General features: G+C 38.4%; 1 protein-coding gene across 4 annotated transcripts; it reads right to left on the bottom strand.

Annotated features, from left to right (window-relative positions):
• Positions 1-2,938: 2,938 nt before the first annotated feature.
• On the bottom strand, positions 2,939-15,710 carry LOC311593966 (amine sulfotransferase-like). Of its 4 annotated transcripts, XM_084775388.1 has the most exons (8): positions 15,586-15,710; positions 11,610-11,672; positions 10,735-10,886; positions 8,924-9,132; positions 7,069-7,195; positions 5,934-6,028; positions 5,470-5,656; positions 2,939-3,750 (listed from the first exon to the last, which is right to left on the bottom strand). In XM_084775388.1, the coding sequence occupies exons 3-8, from the start codon at positions 10,874-10,876 to the stop codon at positions 3,617-3,619; spliced, it is 894 nt and encodes a 297-aa protein (XP_084631514.1). In that variant the 5' UTR covers positions 10,877-10,886; positions 11,610-11,672; positions 15,586-15,710; the 3' UTR covers positions 2,939-3,616. The 4 variants fall into 4 exon arrangements, with proteins under 4 accessions (XP_084631514.1, XP_084631513.1, XP_084631516.1 ...); XM_084775387.1 differs by lacking the exon at positions 11,610-11,672; XM_084775390.1 differs by lacking the exon at positions 11,610-11,672 and having other exon boundaries at positions 7,069-7,135.
• Between the last annotated feature and the right edge of the window lie 8,546 nt (positions 15,711-24,256).

The following is a 24,256-nucleotide window of genomic DNA, read 5'->3' as shown; positions in this document are numbered from 1 at the left end:
CTCACATACTCTGGTGCCTCACCTTTGACCATGTCCCCTGGAGGGGGAGACCTGGTGGCAATCAGAGGAAGGACAGCAGGTTACCAAGAAGAGACTTGATACCCTATGATCATATAGAGGGGGAGGTAATCCCCCTCAGGAACAGTCATAGGGGAGGGGAATAAGGGGAAATTGGGAGGGAGGGAAGAATGGGGGGATACAAGGGATGGGATAACCATTGAGATGTAACAAGAATAAATTAATAAAGGAGAAAAAAACTAAATATAAACTAAACTATATATATAATATATATATAATATATAAAAAAAACTAAATAAAAATAAAATTAAGACCATATTTTATATGGGTATGCTGAATTGTAGCTTGATAGAAGAGACACCTGCTGTTATCTTCTACTTTAGTCATCACTGAACTAAGCTCATAGCACACATGGCACAGAAAGAGAGAGAAAGAGAGAGAGAGAGAGAGAGAGAGAGAGAGAGAGAGAGAGAGAGAGAGAGAGAGAGAGAGAGAGTTCGTCATGACTCCTACAGTGGTGTCTGTATGACAAATGCTCCTGCATAACCCAAAGTGATGCCCCTGCCCAGGGAGAGCCTCCTAGAATGGGTCTGATGTTCCTGCCAGGAGTAATTGATTGCAGCCTTATTTTTTCTCATTCTGATAGCATATTCTGTCTTTATTCTTTCTCCTAACCTTATCCCATACCTGGACCCTTCAAACATGATGACGTTTCAATGAAATGCTCTAACATGGGACTGCTGCCAGTGACTGTTCAAAGCAAGAGTTCACTGCCAAGGTCTACTGGTCTTCGCCACTTATTAAAAGAAACATGGCTATGAATTATTCATTAGTTAATAGTTTATACTATGGCTTACAAAGAAAGTAAGTGTTTCAGAAAGCTCCAAATAGTGTCACTCAGATACTAGAAAGGAGAACTAAGAAAAAAAAACTGTCTTGGTTCCTGAATTCCAGCACAGGTGCTGAGCAAAAAATGAGAGAACACAGACCCTTAACAAAGAGAACAAACGGATACCAAGGCAATAACTTAAGAATGATGACACCTTTACTTAGCATTCTGTACCCCGTATTGTTTCATTCAAATCAATAACTCAAAAAGACAATAATATTTCTTTGTACCGTGTATGCCTGAGTGCTTTATTGACTCTTGGCTCTACTCCATGAGAAACATGGTCACAAAACACTGCTGTTTCAAAAATGTGTATAAATATCTAGACTGCTTGCCTGCAAAATATAACCAGATTTAAACTACCTCTGGGTTTGGCTCTGTTTGTTACCACCAAATCCTTGCCCACCAACGCTTCAAGAACTCCTATTCCCAAGGACTTTTACCCAACTGAGATGGTCCATGGCAAGAGAGAATGCTAAACACTGCAAACTTCACAACAGAACTACCTCAGAAGGTTTTTGGACAGGATCTTTCCCTGTATCCCTGGCTGCCCTCTTTCTCTGCCTCTGCCACTGAATCTGCCTCTGCCTCTGCCTCTGCCAGGACTGAAGGCTGCACCATCACACAGGCCTCCTATGTTCTTCAAGTGGCAGATAAGGGGGGAAATGAAGTCTCCCAACAGCATAAAATATTTGAATATTCTATGTTAGAATATTTGAGAAAATCAACTAGAAAAAGACAGTGACTCTTGGTGTTTACACTGACAATGATAAGTTGGCTGTGTCATGATTAGCAACTGAACGCAGCACAGCAGGGCTCTATGTTGAGTAGTTAAGTAAAATTTATTGGAAAAAATGAAAAATTTCTTCGTAACATGATGTAGTCTATAAAAGAAAAGCTTTACATCCAAGGCAGCAGAACATCACCTACAAATATAGGTATTTGCCATCACATACATGAATTAATAATGGTTTTTAAAGGCGCCATTATTTCTTTAATATGCCCTGAGCTTGCTTCTTTTATTTTGTGAATTAAAGCTGTTATTTCCACTCCTACTATATGTGCTTCTAATTTGTCCTGTTCCCTTTAGCTTCATTAATTTCTTTTCTCTTTCTTTCTTTCTTTCTTTCTTTCTTTCTTTCTTTCTTTCTTTCTTTCTTTCTTTCAGAAGAGTCAAAGAACTCCTTCACTCAATGACACTCCCAGACAGTCTTTAACACCTACCTATGTCCCCATCAAACCTACTCATCTCCTTCTTTCTCCTCTTCCCTAGTCCTCTCCAGCATCACATTCCCTTGGATTTTGCCCTCCCCTCAAACTTTCATCACACGTGTGCATGGAACACGGCGATGTCTAGATTCAACAAGGTGAAGCTAAGAGGAAAAAAAACCAATACTACCTAGAGTTAAGAAGAAGTATTACTATGGTTGGTTATAACAACAACTTCCCATAAATCAAAGTATCTGAGTAGGGAGCCTCCCTGAATAAGGATCCTGCCTTGGCTGTTTGGAAAGACGCTTCCCAATTGTGTCAGTTTTCTGTAGTAATTTAGGTAAGGAATGGTATGGCTAAAGGAAGGTAGTTCCTCCACTTGTACATTCCGCCTTCCTTCTTGTCACCCAGGTAATTTGCTGACTTGCTGCTGCTGCTGCTGCTGATACTGTCCCTGATATCAGAATCAGGGTTTCCAAGATTTTATTGACGAATAGGGAGCCACAACTCTCCATGACCTTCCAGCTTTCTACTACCAGATCAGTGCAGCTTAGCCACGCAGGCTGGTGGACTGGGAAACTAAGAGTTATAGCCACACATGCTTGCATGCTGAGACAGCAATTGTGGGACTACCCTCAATGCTCATGTACCCATAGCGAGGACCTAGCTCCTCGGTTCTCAGGTTTTCTCAGCTGAGACTCTGTTAATGTTACTATATTAAAACTTACAATAAATACACACACACACACACACACACACACACACACACACACACACACATAGACTTAATGCATGAGGAAATGCTCGGAGGCATTTAAGTGAGTTCCAGATACTTTATTGATCATTATTTTAAAATGTAGTTCACAGTATCAATAACATTGTAATTATGAGTAAAAGAAAATCTTAAGTCCATTATTCACAAATGTTGAAAATAGTAATAGCAATTCATTGTGGAATAATACAAAAATAATTCAACAAAAATTCACCAATAAAAATTTATCCTTTTTAAGTGGATGAGTCCATCTTTCCTCTTCTATACCTGTTATCTTAATTGTCAGTTCTAGTTGTCCTCAATGCTTGACTACAGTTTTTGAAATTAAAAATTTTAATATTCCTCACACATTCTTGACTGAGCAAACGTTAAAGTTTTATTGTATGAATGGGAAGATGGTTAATATTTCTTGATCTGAAACTTAATTGTAGATGATGAAGATAAAACGTGTAGTGCAAAATACTATTTGCAGTATTTTCTCCACCAAAAAGGATCATGATTTATGTCATTAGTGCATAGTGCCCATGCTAAGTCAGAATCAAACTAATTTAATGTTATGATTTGAAATAGCTTATTAGTCTCATTGTGTTTAATTAATGCATAGTTTACTCATTTTGTACCTTTATATAGCTTGATATGTAATGATTAAAATATAGTAACGTATCACTATTGTGATTACAGTATGGCTTCTGATGAATGGATTTTTATGTTTATTTTTGCAAATATTAGATAGAATTCTGGTCTTCATTTATATCCCAGATAAACTTCAAGGGAAAATTTTTCATGTTCCTCTTGAATATCATGTCAAATCTTTCACTCTGCTCCACAGTCAAATAATGCTTCCAGTCTCCGATGGTACCTAATGTGATAAGCACAGGGACAGCACAGTGTAAGTTAGTGGACCTACCAAAGCAACGGTCACTCTAATCAAGTTCAGTATCTTCTGCCACCCATGCAAAATAACTGAGTTTTCTGCTGAGTTTGGTACCTTACTCTACTTTAAAGAAGGATGAGCACTGAAAGAAATGTATGCAATACCATAATTAACACACTAACACATCAAAGTCAGAGAGAGCACCATAGTTGCTACTACAGTGATTCTATAGAATAAATTTTTGGAATCAACATCACCAACCCTTTAAAATGGAAACAATAGCATGATATTTCCTGCTATCACATGTGATTGCACAAACAGCATTCCTTACATTTGCAATGGACAGAAAACACATATTGGTATGAGAATTGATGAGCAGTGGTCTAGATAGAGAATAAGAAGTAAAGGGAAGCTAAATGGGAGAAGAGAAAAAAAGCACATTCTCATACATTACCAAAATCTAGAGAAATTGCAATAAAACACTTAAAAATTATGTACAAAGAGAGTGTCCATCCCCATAAAGTTAAGTAATGAATTACTTTAAGTAATCAAAATACATGTCTAGTTATGCTACAAAATGCTGCATGAAATCATTTACTGAATTAAAAACCTGAGTTTGGAGAATAAAGACTTAGGGGGAGTCATTCTTTCTTAACAACTTCTGACACATAGTAAGGACATAGTGACTGGATATGGTTGATCTTACTTGTATTCTCAAGACTTGGGAGGGAGAGGCAGGACTAAGTGGAAGGGCATCCTCAGTTACATAAAGCAAGTTCAAACCCAGCCTGAGACTCTTGAATAAGACCGTGTCTTAAAAATGGAAATCAAACATAAAATGTTGATATATAATTTTATTTCAGTTGATAGGGTTAATAAACCTGTATAATTATCGTGTGAAGTTATGTGAATTTTATGTAGTGATAAAGAAAAAATAACACCTAAAGAAAGAGCAATTTAGCCTCCTGAATTTCAAATATACAGTTTATACAGTATGGGTTTTAAAAAGATAACGTAAAGAAAAACAATAAAACTGTGAAAATTGCTTCAAGTCTAATCCCAACATTTCCCAGCAAGAGGTAGGAGGAAACCAAGGTCGAGGCCAGCCTGAGCTTCATAGTGTCTGTGATGCCAGCCTGGACCAAGTAGGATGCCTTTCTTTCAAAATAAAATAAAATAGCATAATTTACAATTGCCTCTTCTAAAATATCCATTGCCTAGTTTGATACTACCAATATACTATAAAATAGTTGAGTCATATGAACTATACAGAAGGAAATCCATACTTATTAAATAACTAAAGCTATATTTAGTTACTAAAATAGTATTAAATTTTAGGTGAAACTCTTAGTTTTTTTTTTCTCCACTATTTTTTATGTTTTCTGAGTCCCCAGTGTCTTTAGCTCCTGGAGAAACAAATTGGATTTCCAGTGTTATTGCTCTGAGGACACAGATTCTATAGACTCTCAGTAATCTGTCGAGAGATTCTCAGTACTCTGTCTAGAGACTCACAGTAATCTGTCTAGAGACTCTCAGTAATCTGTCTAGAGACTCTCAGTAATCTTTCTAGAGACTCTCAGTAATCTGTCTAGAGACTCTCAGTAATCTGTCTAGAGACTCTCAATAATCTGTCTAGAGACATTCAGTAATCGGACTGTCTAGAGACTCTCGGTACTCTGATTATAAAAGACCATTGAGTCTAACCTTTGCGCATGAAAGTGCCTCCATTTTCATTCCTCTGATGGGAATAATTCATAACCTGTTCATAATTTGCTCGTGGGTCAGATTTCATGCTCTGAAATGTAGCTTGTCTCACAACAGTATCCAGAACTTCCTCACTCAGTTCTTTCTCCAGAAAATTGCAGATTTTAAGCACTGAACTTCTGAGGTCCTGAAATAGTCATGGATTGGGAAATTACTGACATTGTAATAGAAGTACGCACTACTGCCAACCATGAGACATGATAGTCCTGATTGACACAGGTGAGTACTCTGAAGGAATCACTAGAGACATCTTCAGGGAGAAAGATCCCCAAGGCATTCAAGTTAGTAAGGGAGGGGTTGAAAGCCAGAAACCCGCTCCCACAAAATGCACAAGGGGCAGTGAGGAATGAGGGGACCTGGGAGTGTGTAGTTTAAATTCAGAGATGGGAACATTCATGTCTTACCTTCTTCATTTCTTCATAGCTCAGGAACATTATATTGAAGTCATGTCTGTGTTCATACCAGCCTCTAATGTGATCAAACCAACGGCTTCCAATAACTAAAGGAAAAATTCCTCAGTGACAAGTCAATGCATCATACTACTGAGAAGCAAAGTCAAGTCTTTCTTTTCTGGTTCACACTATTCAGAAATGAAACTGAAGCCTCTCCTATTGAATCATCACATGATTATTCCAGAAGAGTTGTTTTTTAACCAACTACACAAGGCTCAGACCAACTTACCTGTTTAGGGACACAGAATGAAGACACTGAGAAAGTCAAGGATCAGGAGCTGGAGACACCACTCAGTGACTAAGGAGCTGGCTGCTCTTGCACAAGATCTGAGTGTTGTTCTCTGCACTCACATGGTGGCTCACAAACCAGCTATAACTCCAATGCCAGGGAATCTGATGCCCTCTTCTGACCACTGAATCCCCTGAACACGTGTGTGCACAGACATACATGCAGGCAAAATACTCATAAGATAAATCAATCTCAAACCCTTTCAATAAAGATGTCCAAGAGTCTGACTTTAAAGATTCCTTTAAGGGAACTTCTTATTTCTCCTCTACCTGAAGGCATATGTCTCCATTTCTCCTAGTCTATAAGATCTCTGGGCAGCAGTATTTCCTTGCCACAGTGAGACAAAACTTGAATATAACAATAGAAATGTGTGAGATTCTGATTCCACACTCCATATGGCTTTTTCATTCATCAATTCTCCTCAATAATGGCATGAAAAAATTCATCAATTTCCTCACAAATGTGTGCCATGCGAGCTCAACTTCACTCTCAACTTTAGCTTTATGACATTTCCTATGCCATTATCTAGGGAAAAATGGATAAAGTATTTTTAAATATCTTATGGTCTTGCCAAAATACCTTAATAATACAGTGTTGCAAATTTGACAACCTTCAAATGGTCCTAACACTGGCAGAAAAACTGTTGGTTTTGTTTTTCAGGTTACATTGTTTCAAAATCATAGCTCTTTATAACCTTCCCACTGTCCCCTCCATCTCTTGGTTATGTCTTTCCTAAATTTAGACGGTTTAAATATCATGTGTACTTTGTAAACAAGTGAGAGGGATCAACGTTGTTACCTTTTCCATCCAGAAAATTGTCCAGATAACATTCTATGGTATATGTTGCTTCTATGATACTTATCAACTTTGAAAAATGAAAAAAGGAGATCAAAATGTCTTTGGGATTTCTGTAAAGATAAACAATCTGTAGAAAAAACCACCACGTTTCATTAGAAATTCATAGTTATGCTGAAAAGTCCAGAACTGTTACAATAGTTCATTATACATATTTCTCTAAGGTAATATTTATGAAAATGTAGTTAGTTATCAACTTATTTTTCTGCTATAAACAGTCAATGAACATTTTCATTTACATGGAGTTTCACACATGCACAAAAGCACAAGTCAACTTTCTAGAAATTATATTATTTGTAATGTTGAGTGGGTGTTGATGGAGAAGGGATCTGGAAGGACTTGGGGTAAGGAAAGCATACTGTTAAAATATATTTAATTAAAATTGTTTTAATAATGAAGATATAATAAAAATAGGAAAAATACATTTTTGCTATAAAAAGCCTGTGTTTGATGATACTAAAGTTGAGAACGATATTAATAAAATTAAACCGCGAGGTTATAACCCATAGAAAAGGCCACAATACTAAATACGTTAGAATAGAGAAGTGACAGGATTCAAATCAGTAGGAAAATTAATCCAACGTTATTTTTTTCTCTTTTTTTTCTTTATTAATTTATTCTTGTTACATCTCAATGGTTATCCCATCCCTTGTATCCTCCCATTCTTCCCTACCTCCCATTTTCCCCTCATTCCTCTCCTCTATGAGTTAAACTAATGAAAAACAAGACTTGTTTTATAGACCTTTCACAGAATCATGGCTGATCATGGTTAGTAAATAACAAACATGTTTAGTCTTGTTTGTCGGGGGTTGGTCTTTATTTTTTATGGTTTTTTTCCCCTGTTTTGTTTTGCTTTGTTTTCAAGACAGCGTTTCTCTATGTCGCCTTGGCTGTCCTGGATTACTTCTGTAGACCAGGCTGGCTTGCAAGTCACAGAGGTCGGCCTGCCTCTGCCATCCAAGTATTGGGATGAAAGGTGCTATGCATCTTAAATGACAATTACTGAACCACAAGATCTGGTCCCTGCTCAGATAAGGACATTCTTGGCTATACCTGCCCTTGTTGTGTAAACCTTGCTCCACCTAATTTAAAGTAGATTGGTTCATAAAATATGCTGAAGCATGGGTTTTGGCAGAAAAGAAGGGGTGGAGTTTTGTCTTTATGAGGGTGGAGGTTCCCAAAGATGGCACAGAAGGAGGTAAAGGAGAAGAGAATGGTTGGATTCCAGAGAAGACACTCATGTGACTACCTGGAACATTGGATGGGAAGAAACTCAACTGAGAGTGTGATAACAGAGTAATTATTATATTCACTTCTATGCCTAATTCTGAATGAATCATAGTCTCAGTGTGTGGTTATTTGTGGAAATTATTGATTAATGAATAAATATAAGACTGAATATTAATTACTAGTAGCCACCAACATCGTTATTGAGTTCAGAAATGCAAATGAAGACCATTGTGCCACACAATCCAATAACTGCCACATTGACAACACTTAAGTCTGCCATGTCAAGTTACGGGAGGAAAAATAAGTATTCATACTTTTTCTGGTTTCAGAATAACTGATTATCCCCACTTTTCAGGACTTCAGTGCCACTTCTGTAAGTAGAATACTCTCACACTTGGGTTCTGTAGTACAATTCATAGGTGTAGACTCTCAGAAAGCTGGTGGAAGAATGCAGGTACTAACTAAAAAATGTTTGCATGTAATATCATAGCACAAACACTGAAGTAATAATATTATTCACAGAGCAAAGCATTTTGTCTCTATAGGAAGCCAAATCTCTATGACGTACTTTAGCCTTCTTGTTCTTCAGACCTTTTGGTACTAAGTAATATGGAAGGTGGGAAGAGAAGATGCGAGGTGATGGCATTTTCACATAGTCTAATTTAGAATTTTTGTACTCAAAGAATGGTGCTCTTTCAATTGTTAGGGTGTTTTCAGTGCAGTTCCGGTGACCCTCAAAGTAAATGGAGCTGAGGATCTGCTGAGCCCAGGTGGTACCTGTAAAAATATATACAACAATTCTGATGTAGGTTTGAGCAATTAGTATCTGTGGTAATACATTCTATCTTAAAGCAGTTGGTGCTTTTAAAAAATATTCCCTGTGTGCTAATGAGCAAGTGTTGTTTTTATTTGATTTTATCTCTACTTGGGTGTATGAATAGAAATGAAATTCTCTGAGTTCCTTTTTTGATTTTAGAGTTCTTTTATTCTGATTTCATTGTAATGATCATTTAAATTATTAATATAGATTCTCTGTACTCTAAGTGCCATGGGAAATTTTTAAAATTCTAATTGACAGACACTATTTGTAGATGTTAATGGGTACGGCTATATTATAACCCACATGCAGACATTGTGCTAAAACTCACATCGGAGTTAGTAGCATTACATTTTTACTACCTTTTTGGTTTATTTGTTTGGATTCTTATTGCTCAGTTTTTCTTGACTTGGTGTGTGTGTGTACGTGGGTGTGTTGTCTTTGCTTGTGTATGTGTGTGTGTGTGTGTGTGTGTGTGTGTGTGTGTGTGTGTTATGCATAGTGTGTCAGAGAATTTATACATTCCCATATGTTAATGCGTGCATGTGTGTGAGTACAATGGCTTTCAGACTTGTTTGGGATAAGGTGTTTTGGTTGTTTTTGAGTCTGCATTCCAAATGGCTAGTGACATTCTGGGAATCATGTCTCTGCCTAGGATCTCACCATAGGAAGCACACAATTAGAGAAACACATAACCACATCTGGCCTACAGGTGTTTAAGTGACTCCCACTCAGGACTTTATGCTTGCAAGGCCAAGACATTCATTCACTATGCTCACTGGGCCATCCTCTGAGCTTTCAAGACTTCTATGGCAAAACAGTGTACAATTCCACAGTCTGTAGGATTCAGGAACATCCAAATATGAACTAATTTTTTAATTATGCAAAATTTTAAGATTTTATCTTATTTGAAAATCTTACAAATTACAATGTACAGATTAATAGTTTTATAGAATTAATAAATTTAAGGAATCACCTTCAACTACATTAAAAACAAGAACAAAGACATCCAAGTGTGGCCCCTGCTAACTCAGAAGTAACCTTCATATTAGATTTTTCCACTCTGCAGCATGACACCACCTCTTCACCATTAGTATGTACCTCTGGATTTCAATCCACAAGAAAATGTGTGTGTGTGTGTGTGTGTGTGTGTGTGTGTGTGTGTGTGTGTATGTATGTATGTGTGAAGTGGACTGTAGTTCCTGTGGAAATCTTTTAAAGTAAATGATATATGGTAGAAAATTCATCCCAAATCATGATGCATTTGGATTAGGAAGAAACTATTTCATACTGTCATTCTTGTCTACCACATTGACAGGTCAGTGCTGACCTAGTGTCTGCTCCTGGCTCTAGATTGCACATCTCAATACCATAACACTTCTCCTTACCATCAGCGTGCATAGTACATGCACGGATGGTGGCCTTCTCTCCTACAGATACATTTTGTCTGGTCATTGATTGTTGTGCAAAAGAGGGTTTGTTGCTCTTGGTGAGTGGAGAGGAGCAAGTTGGACACATAACACTAAAGCAAAGGAGACATTAGTGACCACTCTGGTGCTTACCAGATTTTGGATATGTGACAATGAAGACATCGTCATCTCTAATCTCAAAATCTTCCATCTTTTCTAACTTCTCAATGTCCACATAGGACTTCAAAAAATTATATCCTTTAAAGTTAAGCAAATATCCATTCATATTATCCATAATTATTCACCTGGAAGTAAAAGCATGGAAATTATTCTGTGTATCAATTATCATACAATAGTGAATAAGAATAGCTGAGAGGTCAATATGTGCCAAGAACCATTTAACTATCATAAGTGTATAAATATCTACTCCGTAAAAACAAAATACATAGGTTGTATAAGCTAAATTTCACAAAATATTATGATGCTGTATTTTTGAAATTGCCTTGTTAAATATGAAGAAATACAGAGTAAAATGTTAAGTATATTTTCCTGTAATTGCATGTGGGATGGATTTCCACAGTTCTAAACACATAGATGAGAAAATAGGGCTACAAGATGTCAACCAAATTTTTCAATGTTACCTAGCTAGCCACCCCAGACTTCATACCAACAATTTGGGAACGGAGTCTATGCATATAATATGGAAAATATTGTACTTGTATTACCTCATGCATTCATTTTTTTCAAAAATGAGAAACCCTTTGAGGTGTGCACTTTGTATATGGTACAGAGTTTGCATAACCTGCTCTCACTGAATGAAGCTTCTGATACTCAACTACTGTGTGGCTATTTGAAATTAGTAGCACCAGCATATAGGGCTCTGAAATGAGATTTGCTTAGAATTACAAGGTCTCCTATGACATTTGTCAAAATTTAAATTTCCAACCAAAGACTCTAACATCAGAATGGATTTTAAGTCTAAGTAATAAATGACCTAAAAATGTAAAGCAAACAATCTCAAGACATACCTGATCTTGTCAAAGTCTGATCAAGCCAAATCTCTCTGCTGGATCTCCCAGAGAATTCTCTACCTGAAGTTAAAGTGGTGAGAGAATACTCACAATTCCAATCTTATCTTAGCACTAGTGTGCTTCCATTCTGTTGTTTATTTAAAGAAAATTCTGTTCCCAAGAAATTCACTTAGATAAAATCTGAAAATATAGTGTTGACTAATTTGCCTGTCAACAGACAAGGTTTAATTTGGTGTGTGGATGATTTGAGTGAGACAATCACTCTCCATGTAGTTTAGGATATCCTACAACTACAGTCCCAGGTAACCTCAATGTGCATTGATGCTCTTGCCTGTACTGGGATTACAATCATGTACAACATGTCTGACCTATTTCTTTACAGACATCTATCAGGTACACAACCAGTTACATTAGATTCTGCTGGTAGACACTCTGTGGGGTGTAGACCACAATCAAAGATGCCTAATGAGTCCCACATACATTGCCTGTTCCCTGCCAGGCAGGTCAAGTTAAAGCACCCTGACTGTTGAGTGCTGGAGAGAGAAAGGCTGGGCTGAGGAAACACATACAAACCCACACATGCACACACACACACACACACACACACACACACACACACACACACACACCGCACACACATACACTTATTTCAGTAGAGGTAGGTGTCATTGGTATTGAAAAAGAAAATCTCAATTTATCTTTAGAAGCGTGCTAAAAATTGCTGAGGTCACAAAACTGATTAAGGGAGAAACTATTCATAGAGAATATTGCTGAAAGCAAAGAGGAAATAGAAGTGAGTCACTGTTTCTTCTCACCTCCCATCTATTATCCACAATAACTACCACACACTCTCTAAACAGCCCTGCCATTATGTATTCCATCTTGACTCTCTGGTTAGGAGTATCATAACACGTTTGTAAGCACACTGAAGGAAAATTTATCTTGTTATTTATTGTGTTCGCTTACACACCTAGGCTGCATTTTATAAGATTGAGAAGGAGAAGAGAAGACAGAAATAAAGCAGAACAGGGAAAAAAGGAAAAGACACAGAGAGAAGAGATTGAGGAAGAGGAAGAATAAAAGGGAGTAGGATAAGGAGAGAGAGGAGAGAGAAATTCATTCTCTAAAACAAGGGTAATAAGAAGCAATGAAGAAGATTCATTTTACTAATGGACATCAGAGGATTTTAGTGATGGAAGGAAACATGGTTGTTTATAGAGAAAGTAAATGTAAGTACCCTTCTTATGTTTTCTCTGAATCTCAAGAAAAACATTAAAACAACAACTTTACTGAGAGGAAAAAGTATTAAGACAAGGACTCCTTATGAAGCCTTGGTTGGCCAGGAACTAACCAAATAGACCAGGCTCATCCCAAATTCAGAGAGATATACGTTCTTCTGCCTCCAGACTGCTGGAATTAGAGTCATGCACCACCATGCACAGACTGTGAAGATATAATTGTACACACATTCTGAAGAAGCAAGGGAGAACCTTGATAATGCTTGAATCCACCTTTTTTAAAAGATCAACAGATAAAGAAAAATCATTGCTGATGAAGCATTAAGAAAAGCAGAATCAGTAGGTTGCTAGTCACTCAATACTCCCTTCCATGTATTTACTGGAAAACAGCAGGTGTTACATAAAATAAATTGAACTCTGCATGATAAAGCAAGATTTTGTTAGTTCTAGAAAAGTCTTATCACATGTTATCCTTATGTGATTGAAAGAAATTACACATTAGGAGATTACAGTTAATCATTATAGAGAACTGGAGGACAAATTTCACTTTTAATTAACTATGAAAATTATTAGGCAATCTGAAAGGTGTTTTGGGTGGGATTTGTTGTTTGTTTGTGTTTTACAACTATAGCTAGAGCTTGCTTAGGTAACTTCCAGCACATGATGGTCATAAAATACTTTTAAGAATATTTGAGAGGCTAGTTCCAATGCTTTAGGGCTTTTTGACTCTTTTCTTCATCTCAATTCATGCTGGTCTGGTCAGAGTTTTTAGTTTTGCTGTTGGTTTTTTTATGGGGGGGGGTTGTTTGGTTTTTGTTTAATTGTTACTGTTTGTTTGTTGTTGGTTGGTTGGCTGGTTGGTTTATATTTTTGTCCAGTTGATAGAAGTTAAACAATCTGAGAAGTGGAAATTGAAGAAGGGAGGGTTTGTCAGTCTGGCATCTGTTGGTGTCAGTGGGGCAGTTTCTCAAGTAATGATAGAAGTAAGTAGCTGATTCCACTGTGGAGAGTGTCACCTTAGGGTGGATAGTACAGGTTGTATAAAAAAAATACACATTAACAAGTCATGTAGTGAAAGCCAAAAAGCTGCCTTCCTCGATGGCCTCCACTTAATCTTCAACATCCTTGTCTTTCCTCGAGTTTCAGTCATGACACTTCCTTTGATGATGAGCAGTGATATGGAAGAGCAAGTCAAATAAACCCTGTCCTCTTCAAGTTAGTTTTGGTCATGGTGTCTCTTCACAATAACCCTAACTAAGATGCAGTGTATTAAGCCACTGGATACTAACAATATTTTGGACAAAAGAGGGATAACTGGTTAATGAAAGAATATAGAGTATAAGTCAATCTGTAGTAGGAGATGTGAAAAAAACAAACAAACAGAGATGTTAAGGTTGTTGCCAACACTGTAGTTCAAGAATATCTCTAGATTATTCATTCTTAAATGTTTGGGAATCCTGACACAAAACCAATTTTTGAAAAACTATCAACTATTATTGTGTTAGATGGATAATACTATGTTTGACTTAGAATTATTCATATGGACCAATTGAGTAATAACAGAAAAGTATAAATCTAAAGCTCAGGAAAATAATCTATAAATATCATAGGTATAAATTTGGATATTGTCACTGAATATAACATAATATAAACAAGAAATGTGTGTAACATGAGGAAGACTATACAAGAAATATTGTTTAAATTAGGGGAAAGAAGAAGGAAGGGAAGAAAAAAGATGGAAATAGTAGGAAAGAGCAAGAACTGGAGAAAATTCCTTTGGGAGCATGGCATGCTATTTTGTCAAAGCCTATGAGCCCACCAGAGAAACAGACATAGGGCAATCAGACAGATAGAATGGAAGGAAACATGAGTGTGTGGTGACTCCTCTACCAAATGTGCCTTTCAAGAATGAGCTCTATTGTTAGTGGGATCTCTAAGATGGCCAAATGATGGAACAGACTAACCTGATATTACAATTAGAGCCAACTTCTTTTTATTAGTCAAAAATAAGTAAAACTTAAACTTGACTATGTCTTGACCCATTGTTTAAATGTGATATGTTCTGACTTTCTTTTTTAAAAGTGGTCTGGAGGATTAAACTGTAGTCGGCCTCATTTTTTATGGTCTCCAAATCCCAGGTCTCAAAGACACATCTGCATAAGTGGAGAAATGTAAACACTAAGATATCAAAAGCATACACCAGAGAAAACCTATCTAGTTTATCAAATTGGGCTGTGTTCCTGCTCTAGAGGAGGTGGGGCATGAAGCCTATAAACGAAGCTAACTAAAATAAACTAAAGCAAATGATGCAACATCAAACTTTATTCAGAACCTCAAACACTTTATACTCTGGGGTAAAAGTTCCACATGTAAAATTCTCATGATTTCAGACTGAACACAAACACAAGTACAAGCCACATGTAGCAAAATCATGTTTTTTCATAGAGCAGTATAAAGGATAGTTTAGATGTTTAATTGAATATTAATAGCAAGCAATAGTGAGTAGTCTGATGTAAATTTACTTCTCTTCCCTTGCCTTGGAGAAGCATAAAAACATGTTCCAAGAACATTTCTGAGTATTGAAAAATTAGTTCAAGAGTCTCTTGTTTTCTTAGAGTATTCTCACAAGGACTAGGAATTTTCCTCATGGGAGTCCATTCCTATGGACTGTGTTCCAACAGTGCTCTAGAACTAAATGTGGGAAGAGAGCAGGAGAAGGAGGATAAAGAACTCACCAGAATTGTTTGATGGGACCTGAGTGCAGATCTGCTGGCGTTTAAACAGAAAGATTCAGAGAGCACTAGGCTTCAGTGTGAAGATTGCCTGCTCATATCTCGAACTGCTGAGAAGGAATGTAAAAGTTCAAAAGAAGCTCTTAGTTACCCTTAAAGCCCTGGAGTACAAAGTCTCAGCCAAGATGCCTCAGTTATGTGTCCTTAGGGTCACATTCCTTGGCTACAACCTAGAGGAAGGAGAGTGAATGATTGCCATAAGTGTATTTCAACCATCCTACAAATCCCCACTTTCACATTGACCTGGAGGCAGTTGACTATGGATGGCCATGGTTAAGGACATTTACTCATATAGTCAAGAACCTCTACACCAGCACCCAGGGTACACAGCCTTTGGGATGGACTGAAACTGAACAGAGGGCCTTCACATCCTTGAAATGTGGCCTGATGTCTGACCTGGCCCTGGCCCTGCTGTACATTACTTGGCCATTCAACTTTTTTCAGAACAAATCCAGAAGCACAGCCTTGGAGTCCTTATGAGAATGCTGGGACTCTGGAAAAGACTCATGGCATATCTAACCAATACATTTGCCCTGGTCAAGGCCAGATGCTTACCATGAATATGGCCCATGGTTGCCACTGCCCAGCTTGCCAAAAGACTTGTGCAATCTCTTGGACCCTAGGAAAGAATCAGGTCATGTCTGTCCAATACACTTGACCTGGTTAAAGCCAGCTGGTTACCATGATTATGGGTCGTAGGTACCAGTGCTTGCCAGAAAAACATAAGCTGAGACATTAGTTTTGTGGTACAAAATTCCTGACAGCCCCACACTCTGTTGAGAACCCCCTAGAGAGGAATTTACCTTCAGATGGCATCTTTTATCTCCAATGTCTCCTAGTTTTTAAATTATTATATTTTTTACCTATACATTTATATTATTACACTATATATAAGAGATTACCTATGACAAGAAGAACCGTGAAACAAGAAGGAATTATATAAATGTTACATTCTAAGTGTTTTGACTATTTGTATTTGACAGCCTTGAAGAACACATGTTTCCTATCTTGGTGTGTCTAAAATTCTGAATGTAAATCAATCTCCATCACATATTGTCATTATCAACTTAGAACACCTATCAAGACTAAAAACATCTTAACCCCTGAACAACTAAGCTTCATTGTAAAACTAAGCTACCTGGACTTCAACTCCCTCACAGACTTGAGGAGTAAACTTGATTACATGAGTGTGCTGCGAGTGCAGGTTAGTAGCTTTCCAAATGAGCAGAAGACAGAGACAGTTTTCTACCTGAATAGTCACCCCAAACTCTCTAAAGTTGGAGCATCTTCTTCAGCCTTCTTGGCCAATATAGCTGACAGACATATTTGTGAGGCAGGAACTATTGAGGACTTGCTTAACCTGTCTTGGCAGAGTTTAGCCATCGACTCTGCCTGCATCCAAGCTTGCCCTACTTTTAGGCTGAATTCTGTCTGTGGGAGAAATGAGGGCCTTTTCCCCAGTGGCTTGTTTGCCACATTTGAAGCCATCTCCACAAGAAGGTTCTTTGATGCTCATCATCTTCATTGAGGTAGCTTGACTGTTTTCAGGAGTTAATTTGTCTCATTGTCAGTGAATCTTTAAAGTAATAAAAACAGTTTTAAATGTCATGTTCTGCATGTTTCTGAGGTTTTTTGAAGACTTTGTCTTTCTATAGAGTCATATCTATCTGCTACGCTTAAGATGTATATTTTTGTGATAAAAGTAGACTAGCAACTGACATGACCATGATTTAATCTACTAACATTTAATTTGTATAACTTACTTCTCCTAAAGAGCTTGATGGCACTTTCAAAGCATTGAAAGTAAACCTTGTATTACAATTGAATTATATGGGTGCAATAACTCATATATGCGTGTATATATAATATACATATACAATATATATACAATATATATTGTGTGTGAAGAATAATCTTACATTTGAATTCTAGACCACTGTATCTAGAACTTATTTTGCATCTATATACAAAATCCTATCTCAGTGAATTAAAACTCTCTTGTGAGTGGCAATTGAGGCATTAAGCTGAGGAGTAGATTCACTAATCTACCTTTGTTCTATCTTTCCTGTACATATCTATTTTCCCCCTTTCTTTCTTTTCAACCACTTTCTCCAAGCAGGATGTCAATGTCCAGTATGCTGCGAGGAATGCATCCTGTTAGGTCTGATCCAATGTCAGTGTCTCATTCTTTTGTCCTGAAAGCATATAATTTCTCACAAGCGTTATACAGCCCTAAAATTATAAGTGTATGAAAGGTGTGCATGGTGCATTGGAACAATTAAGGCTGGAATTCTTCTCTTTGTATGAGCAAAAAAAGAAGACATCTGTAAATGTTCATTCAAGCCATATGAAGAATAGCATCTAATAGGAATTCATAGAGGCTCTTTAGTCAACAAAAAGCATTGTCTATGCCTAGACATTCACTTTTCAGCCAGTCTCAGAGCCAGTCCCACACGGTGAGATTAGCAATATAAGTCACCTGCTTGTTCTGCAGTTCAAGTTCTTCACATCCTGACTATGGCCCCCTCCGTCATTCCCTCCCCATCCCCCTCCTCCTCTTAGTACTCAGACAGTAGAGCCCTCTTCCCCTAGTATCTCACCTCAGCCTATCAAGTCTCATTTGTATTAGCTGCAACTTCTTCCTCTGTAGCCTGGCATGGCTGTCTTGTCAGGGGGAAGTGATCTAAGTTTGGTGGCCAGAGTGCATGCCTGAAGTAGTCCATACTCTTCAGACATGTGACCCATAAGGAGACTGTGCTGCTACTTCCAAGCAGTGGTCTAGGTCCATATCACACATGGAAGCTGGTTGATGTTTCTGACTCTGTTTTGTGGTGTAGTTATCCTGTATGATGTGGCTAATATCCACTTATGAGTGAGTATATACCATGAATGTCTTTCTGTGTCTGGGTTACCTCAATCAGGATGCTCTTCTCCAGTTCCATCCATTTACCTGCAAATTTCAAGTTCTCCTTGTTTTTTTAATAGCTGAATAGAATTCCATTGTGTAGATGTACAACAGTTTCTTTATCCATTCTTCAGTTGAGGGGCATCTAGGTTGTTTCCAGATTCTGGCTATTACAAATAGAGCTGCTATGACCATTGTTGAGCAAATGTTCTTGTTGTATGGTGGAACATCATTTGGGTATATTCCCAAGAGAGGTATGGCTGGGTCTTGAGGTAGAGTTATAGCTATTTTCCTGATAAAGCACCAGATTAATTTCCAAAGTGGCTGTACAAGTTTGCACTCCCACTAGCAATGGAGAAAGGTTCCTCTTTCTCCATATCCTTGCCAGCATGTGCTGTCACCTGAGTTTTTGGTCCTAGCCATTTGGATAGGTGTAAGATGGAATCTCAGACTTGTTTTGCTTTGCATTTCCCTGATGACTAAGGATGTTGCGCATTTCTTTAAGTATTTCTTGGACATTCGATATTCTTCTATAGAGAATTCTCTGTTTAGCTCTTACCCTATTTTTTAATTGGATTATTTGGTTTGGTGGTGTTTACTTTCTTCAGTTCTTTATATATTTTGGACATTAGCCCTTTGTCTGATGTAGGTTTGGTGAATATCTTTTCCCAGTCTGTAGGCTGTCATTTTGTTCTATGACAGTGTCCTTCACCTTACAGAAGCTTTTCAGTTTCATACGGTCCCATTTATTGATGGTTGATCTTAGGGCCTGAGCTGTTGTGGTTCTACTCAGGAAGTTGTCCCCTGTGCATATAAGCTCAGGGCTCTTCCCCACTATTTGTCCTAACAAATTTAGTGTGTCTGGTTTCATGTCTAGATCTTTAATTCATTTGCACTTCAGTTTTGTGCAGGGTGGTAGATATGGATCTATTTTTATTTTTCTACATGTAGCCATCCAGTTAGAGGAGCACCATTTGTTGAAGATGCTATCATTTTCCCATTGTATGGATTTGGTATATATATATATATTGTAAATTGCACATCATACACACTGGTCCCACTTATCTGCTCATCCCCTCATTTCTCCCCTTCCCATCTACAACTTTTCCTCAAAGAAAACAGAAATCTTGCCATGGAAGCTGCAGTGTGATGACGTTCCACATGCAAACCCTCCTGTCTACACTGCTTTAGTTGTAAATGTTGAATGGAATGAGTCTTTTGTCTGGTTTGAGCACTGCGGCTTCTGCCACACTATCAACACTAGATCCTCCACAGGACTCCTCTCAGACACCCAGGTGCTGCCCTCTGCCATACAGAACTCATGCTTGGATCAGCATGAATGTCCTTTTACATGATCCAGCAGTTCATAGAATGGCTGGACCATGATGTATGCCTACTTAAAGCTTTGAATCTTGGCCTGGGTGGAAGCTGAGCTGCTCAGCCAACCAGGTCTTTCATGCTTGTGCCATCAGGACCAGCCCTCCTGCCTTCCCCAGCAATGGTAAGGCCAGCTCTCCTGCACCCATCCACCATGTCAAGCTCTACTATGTTTGCCAGACAAGGTGTGCAGTCCATTCTCCTGTGTGGGGCAGCTGGTGATGGGTGGTGCCCGATTTCATTCTTTAATGTCCTTGTGGCCAGCTCACCCACTTGCTACAGGTGACAGGTGCAAGTGGGGCATCTCTCCCATGCCCTCACCACCAAAGTCAGACAAAGGGGCAGTACTTGCTCTTCTAAATCACAACCTTGGGGCCTGTTCACCTGCATCTCCACCACCAAGGTCAGCTCTACTATGCTCCCCAGGTGAGGTGCAGGGCCTCCTCCGCTAAGTCCTGCAGCGGGAGAGGTACAGGGTCAGTCCTCCAGAGTGACACATCTGTGAGGTGCAGGAACAATCTTGTTATTAAAGACTGAGCTTGGTTAAATTTAGTTAATCTGAGGGGGATTACCTTCCCCTGTATATGCTCATAAGGTATCAAGTCTCTTCTTGGTAACCTGCTGTCCTTCCTCTGAGTGCCACCAGGTCTCCCCATCCAGGGAACATGGTCAAAGTTGAGGCACCAGAGTATGTGAGAAAGTAATATCCCACTCTCCACTGTACCGTGGAGAGTGTTCTGTCCATTGTGTAGATCTGGGTAGGGGTTTAAGGTTTACCACCTGTATTGTCCTTGGCTGGTGCCTTAGTTTGAGCGGGAGCCCTGTGCCCAAATCTGCCTATCATAATGTTCTACTTGTAGGCTTCTAGGACCCTCTGGATCCTTCTACTTTGCCATTCTCCCATGCTTCTTTCATCTAGAGTCCCACTAGAATGTCCTTCCCTCTGTCTCAGTTTCCTGGTAAGTGAAGGCTTTCGTTGGACATGCCCCTTGGGCTAATATGCAGATTAAGTGAGTATATACCATTTGAGTCTTTCTGCTTCTGGGTTAACTCACTCATTATGATCATTTCTAGCTCAATCCATTTATCCACAAATTTCTGGAATTCCTTGTTTTTAATAGCTGAATAGTATTCCATAGTGTATATGTACCACAGTTTCTTTATCCATTCTTCTACTGATGGACACTTAGGCTGTTTCCATGTTCTGGCTATTATGAATAAGGCTGCTATGAACATGGTTGAGCAAATGTTCTTGTTGTGTGCTGGAACATCTTCTGGGTATATTCCAAGGAGTAGAATAGCTGGGTCTTGAGGAAGCCCTATTCCCATTTTTCTGAGATAGCACCAGATAGATTTCCAAAGTGGTTGTACTAGTTTGCATTCCCACCAGCAATGAAGGAGTGTTCCTCTCTCCCCACATCCTCGCCAGCATGTGGTGTCGCTTGAATTTTTGATCTTGGCCATAGGGGAGGGGAATAAGGGGAAAATGGGAGGAAGGGAAGAATGAGAGGATACAAGGGATGGGATAACCATTGAGATGTAACAAGAATAAATTAATATAGTAAAAATAAATAAATAACATTGTTGGTTTTAACTGTAGGATTGTTTGTGGAAGGTGCATTTTCTGAAGTCATATATATGAGTAATAAGGATTTTGGGCATGTGAAAAATATAAATAAAATATAAATTCGATATTTGTTAACAACAACAACAACAACAAAAAAAAAGTTAGTTAATCAATGGCCAGAGAAGTATTGCTTTGAAATTACAATAAACTTGTCAAGAGAAATGTTGATGGGACATGTTTATTTAGGTGTGAGTTTCAAAAGAAGACTATACAATGAATAAGATGAGTTTAATTTCCTTTTGTATATTTATTTCCATCTGTTTTTGAAGAATATGTTTGTGTAGTATTTGTTTTGAAAGAATAGATAACTTGAAACTGTGAAGTCATCTTTTTCTTTTTCATTCTTTCTTCCTTCTTTTTTTGTTTTGTTTTTGATTTTCATTTTTTAGGATGGAGTTCCTGTGTGCATCCCTGGCTATCCTGGAATAAATTTTCTCGAATCACAGTGGCCTCGAACTCACAGAGATATGCCTGGCTCTGCTTCTCCAAGTGTTGGGATTAAAGGCGTGTCCCAGGACACTTGGCTCCATCTTTTTCTAATGTGGAATTTTTTCTTAGTTGGTATAAAAAGGCTAAGGTAAAAGAATAAAGGCCTTAGAGCTTTTCTCCAGCCAACCTATGTTTTAATGTGTATATACTCATAGACATCATATATACACATGTATGCATTTATACATACCTATGAATATATGTACATATGTATGTATATGTAAAATATTTGGAGCTCTATACCATCAACCAAATGTGTATATATGTATGTGTGTCTCTGTGTGTATGTATGAAGTTGTTGGCGCATGCTCATTGGAGCTTGTTTCATCCACCAATTGTATGTGAGTATGTGCCTGCTTTTTATATTGTAGATGACCCAACATTCCTCTTTTTTCTGTTTTTTTTAATTAATTTATTCTTGTTACATCTCAATGGTTATCCCATCCCTAGTATCCTCCCATTCTTCCCTCCCTCCCTTTTTCCCCTTATTCCCCTCCCCTATGACTGTTCCTGAGGGGGATTTCCTCCCCCTGTATATACTCATAGGGTATCAAGTCTCTTCTTGGTAGCCTGCTATCCTTCGTCTGAGTGCCACCAGGTCCGTAAGCATGACTACATTTGTGTCATATATATTTGTAAATAATTTTGTCATAATTGAATGACTGAACTCAGTGTCAAAGCTGGTCTTTGACAGCTAGCTCTCCCATATCCATGATACCAGAGACACCTCTCTGAGAGGCAGGGACAACTCTCCTCTGTGTTTGGCCATAAAGGGACAGGGCCCACTCAGCAAAGCACAGCACTTGGCCATCAACACGACCTCAGACGGCATCCTAGATAAAAATTATCACCAAGGCCTTTGATGGTAACTCAAGCCTCAGACATCAACACCGACCCTGTGTGTGATATGAACACAGAACCAGTCATGGCCTCTGGCAGTAGCATGGGCCCAGTTGTCACTATGGCCTCAAGGTGGCAGTTCAGGCCACTCAGAACAATGTGAAGATGATGTTATATCTTCCTGAATCCTCTGAATGTGGAGGTGACAGAGCCACATCTTCCAGTACCTGAAGCCCTTAACTTCAAGTGAGGGTGAGGAAGGTTGCCAATGCCTTGTGAATTCTCTGCTCTCTGGCACATTCTCTGTGTTTCTCTATTTGAGAGTAATATCACAATACTCTTTAACAGAGCAACACTGAAAAACAAAGATAGCCACCGTACAAATAGTTAAAAATAACCTATTGGTCAAAAGAGTCCAAAGGCAAACAGGTTGGCATAGCCTATTGTGAATTGGCCAGAGACCTCCCAAGTGTCAGATCTGAAACAAAGTTCAAATAATGTTTTGCTGAAACTCAAAATAAGAAGCAAAATATTTATCTGCTGCCAGAGGACAAAAAATGTCCCTCTATTAAATAACTTTAGTGGGTGCTTTGTACTTATTTTACCATGTTTTTTAGGTTTCAACATTTCTTCTTTTGAATTATTAATATAGTCATGTATTCACTGTAGGTCCTGGTTGTACTCCCCTCCCTCCTCTCGTCTCAGTCCCACTGTCCTTTTGCCTTTTTTCTCCTCCTACCTCCCCTAATCCACAAAAGGGAGTCCCTCTGACTAAACCCACCCCAGCTCACATCAGGTCTGAGCATATCTTTTTGTCCAGTAGCCTGGCAATGTGGTCTCATCAGAAGGGAAGTGATGAAAAAGAAGATAACAAACTCCCGGTCAGAATAACACCTGTTCTCCTTTCTAGACCACCAACAAGAAGCCTGAGGTGCTCATTAGCTACATCTGAGTCAGGGCCTAGGTCCAGTCCAGTCACGGTCCTTAGTTGGTGCTTTAGTCTGCACAAGCTCTCTGGGTCTTGGTTAGCTGGGTCGTTTTGCCTTCTTGTAGAGCTCTTTTCACCTTGAGGTCCTATGGTTCCTTCTCCCTCCCACTTTTTCCTCAGTGTCTGTTGTCATGTCCTCCTTTTCATTTCTAATTTTATTAATTTGGATACTCTCTCTGTGTCCTTTAGTTATTTTGTCTGGTGGTTTGACAGAGTACAAGATGTTATTTCAGTTTTCTTGTATCTGTTGATTCTTGATTTATAGCCTAGTATGTGGTCAGTTTTGGAAAAGGTTCCGTGAAGTGTGAAAAGAAGGTGTATTCATTTGTTTTTTGAGAGACTGTTCTGTAGACATCTGATAGGTCTAATTCATTCATAATGTCAGTTT

Source organism: Acomys minous (assembly GCF_964271855.1).
Source record: "Acomys minous genome assembly, chromosome: 3".
Classification (NCBI taxonomy): Eukaryota; Metazoa; Chordata; class Mammalia; order Rodentia; family Muridae; genus Acomys; species Acomys minous.
Note: the sequence above shows the minus strand (reverse complement) of the source record. Positions and strands in the feature narration are given on the sequence as shown.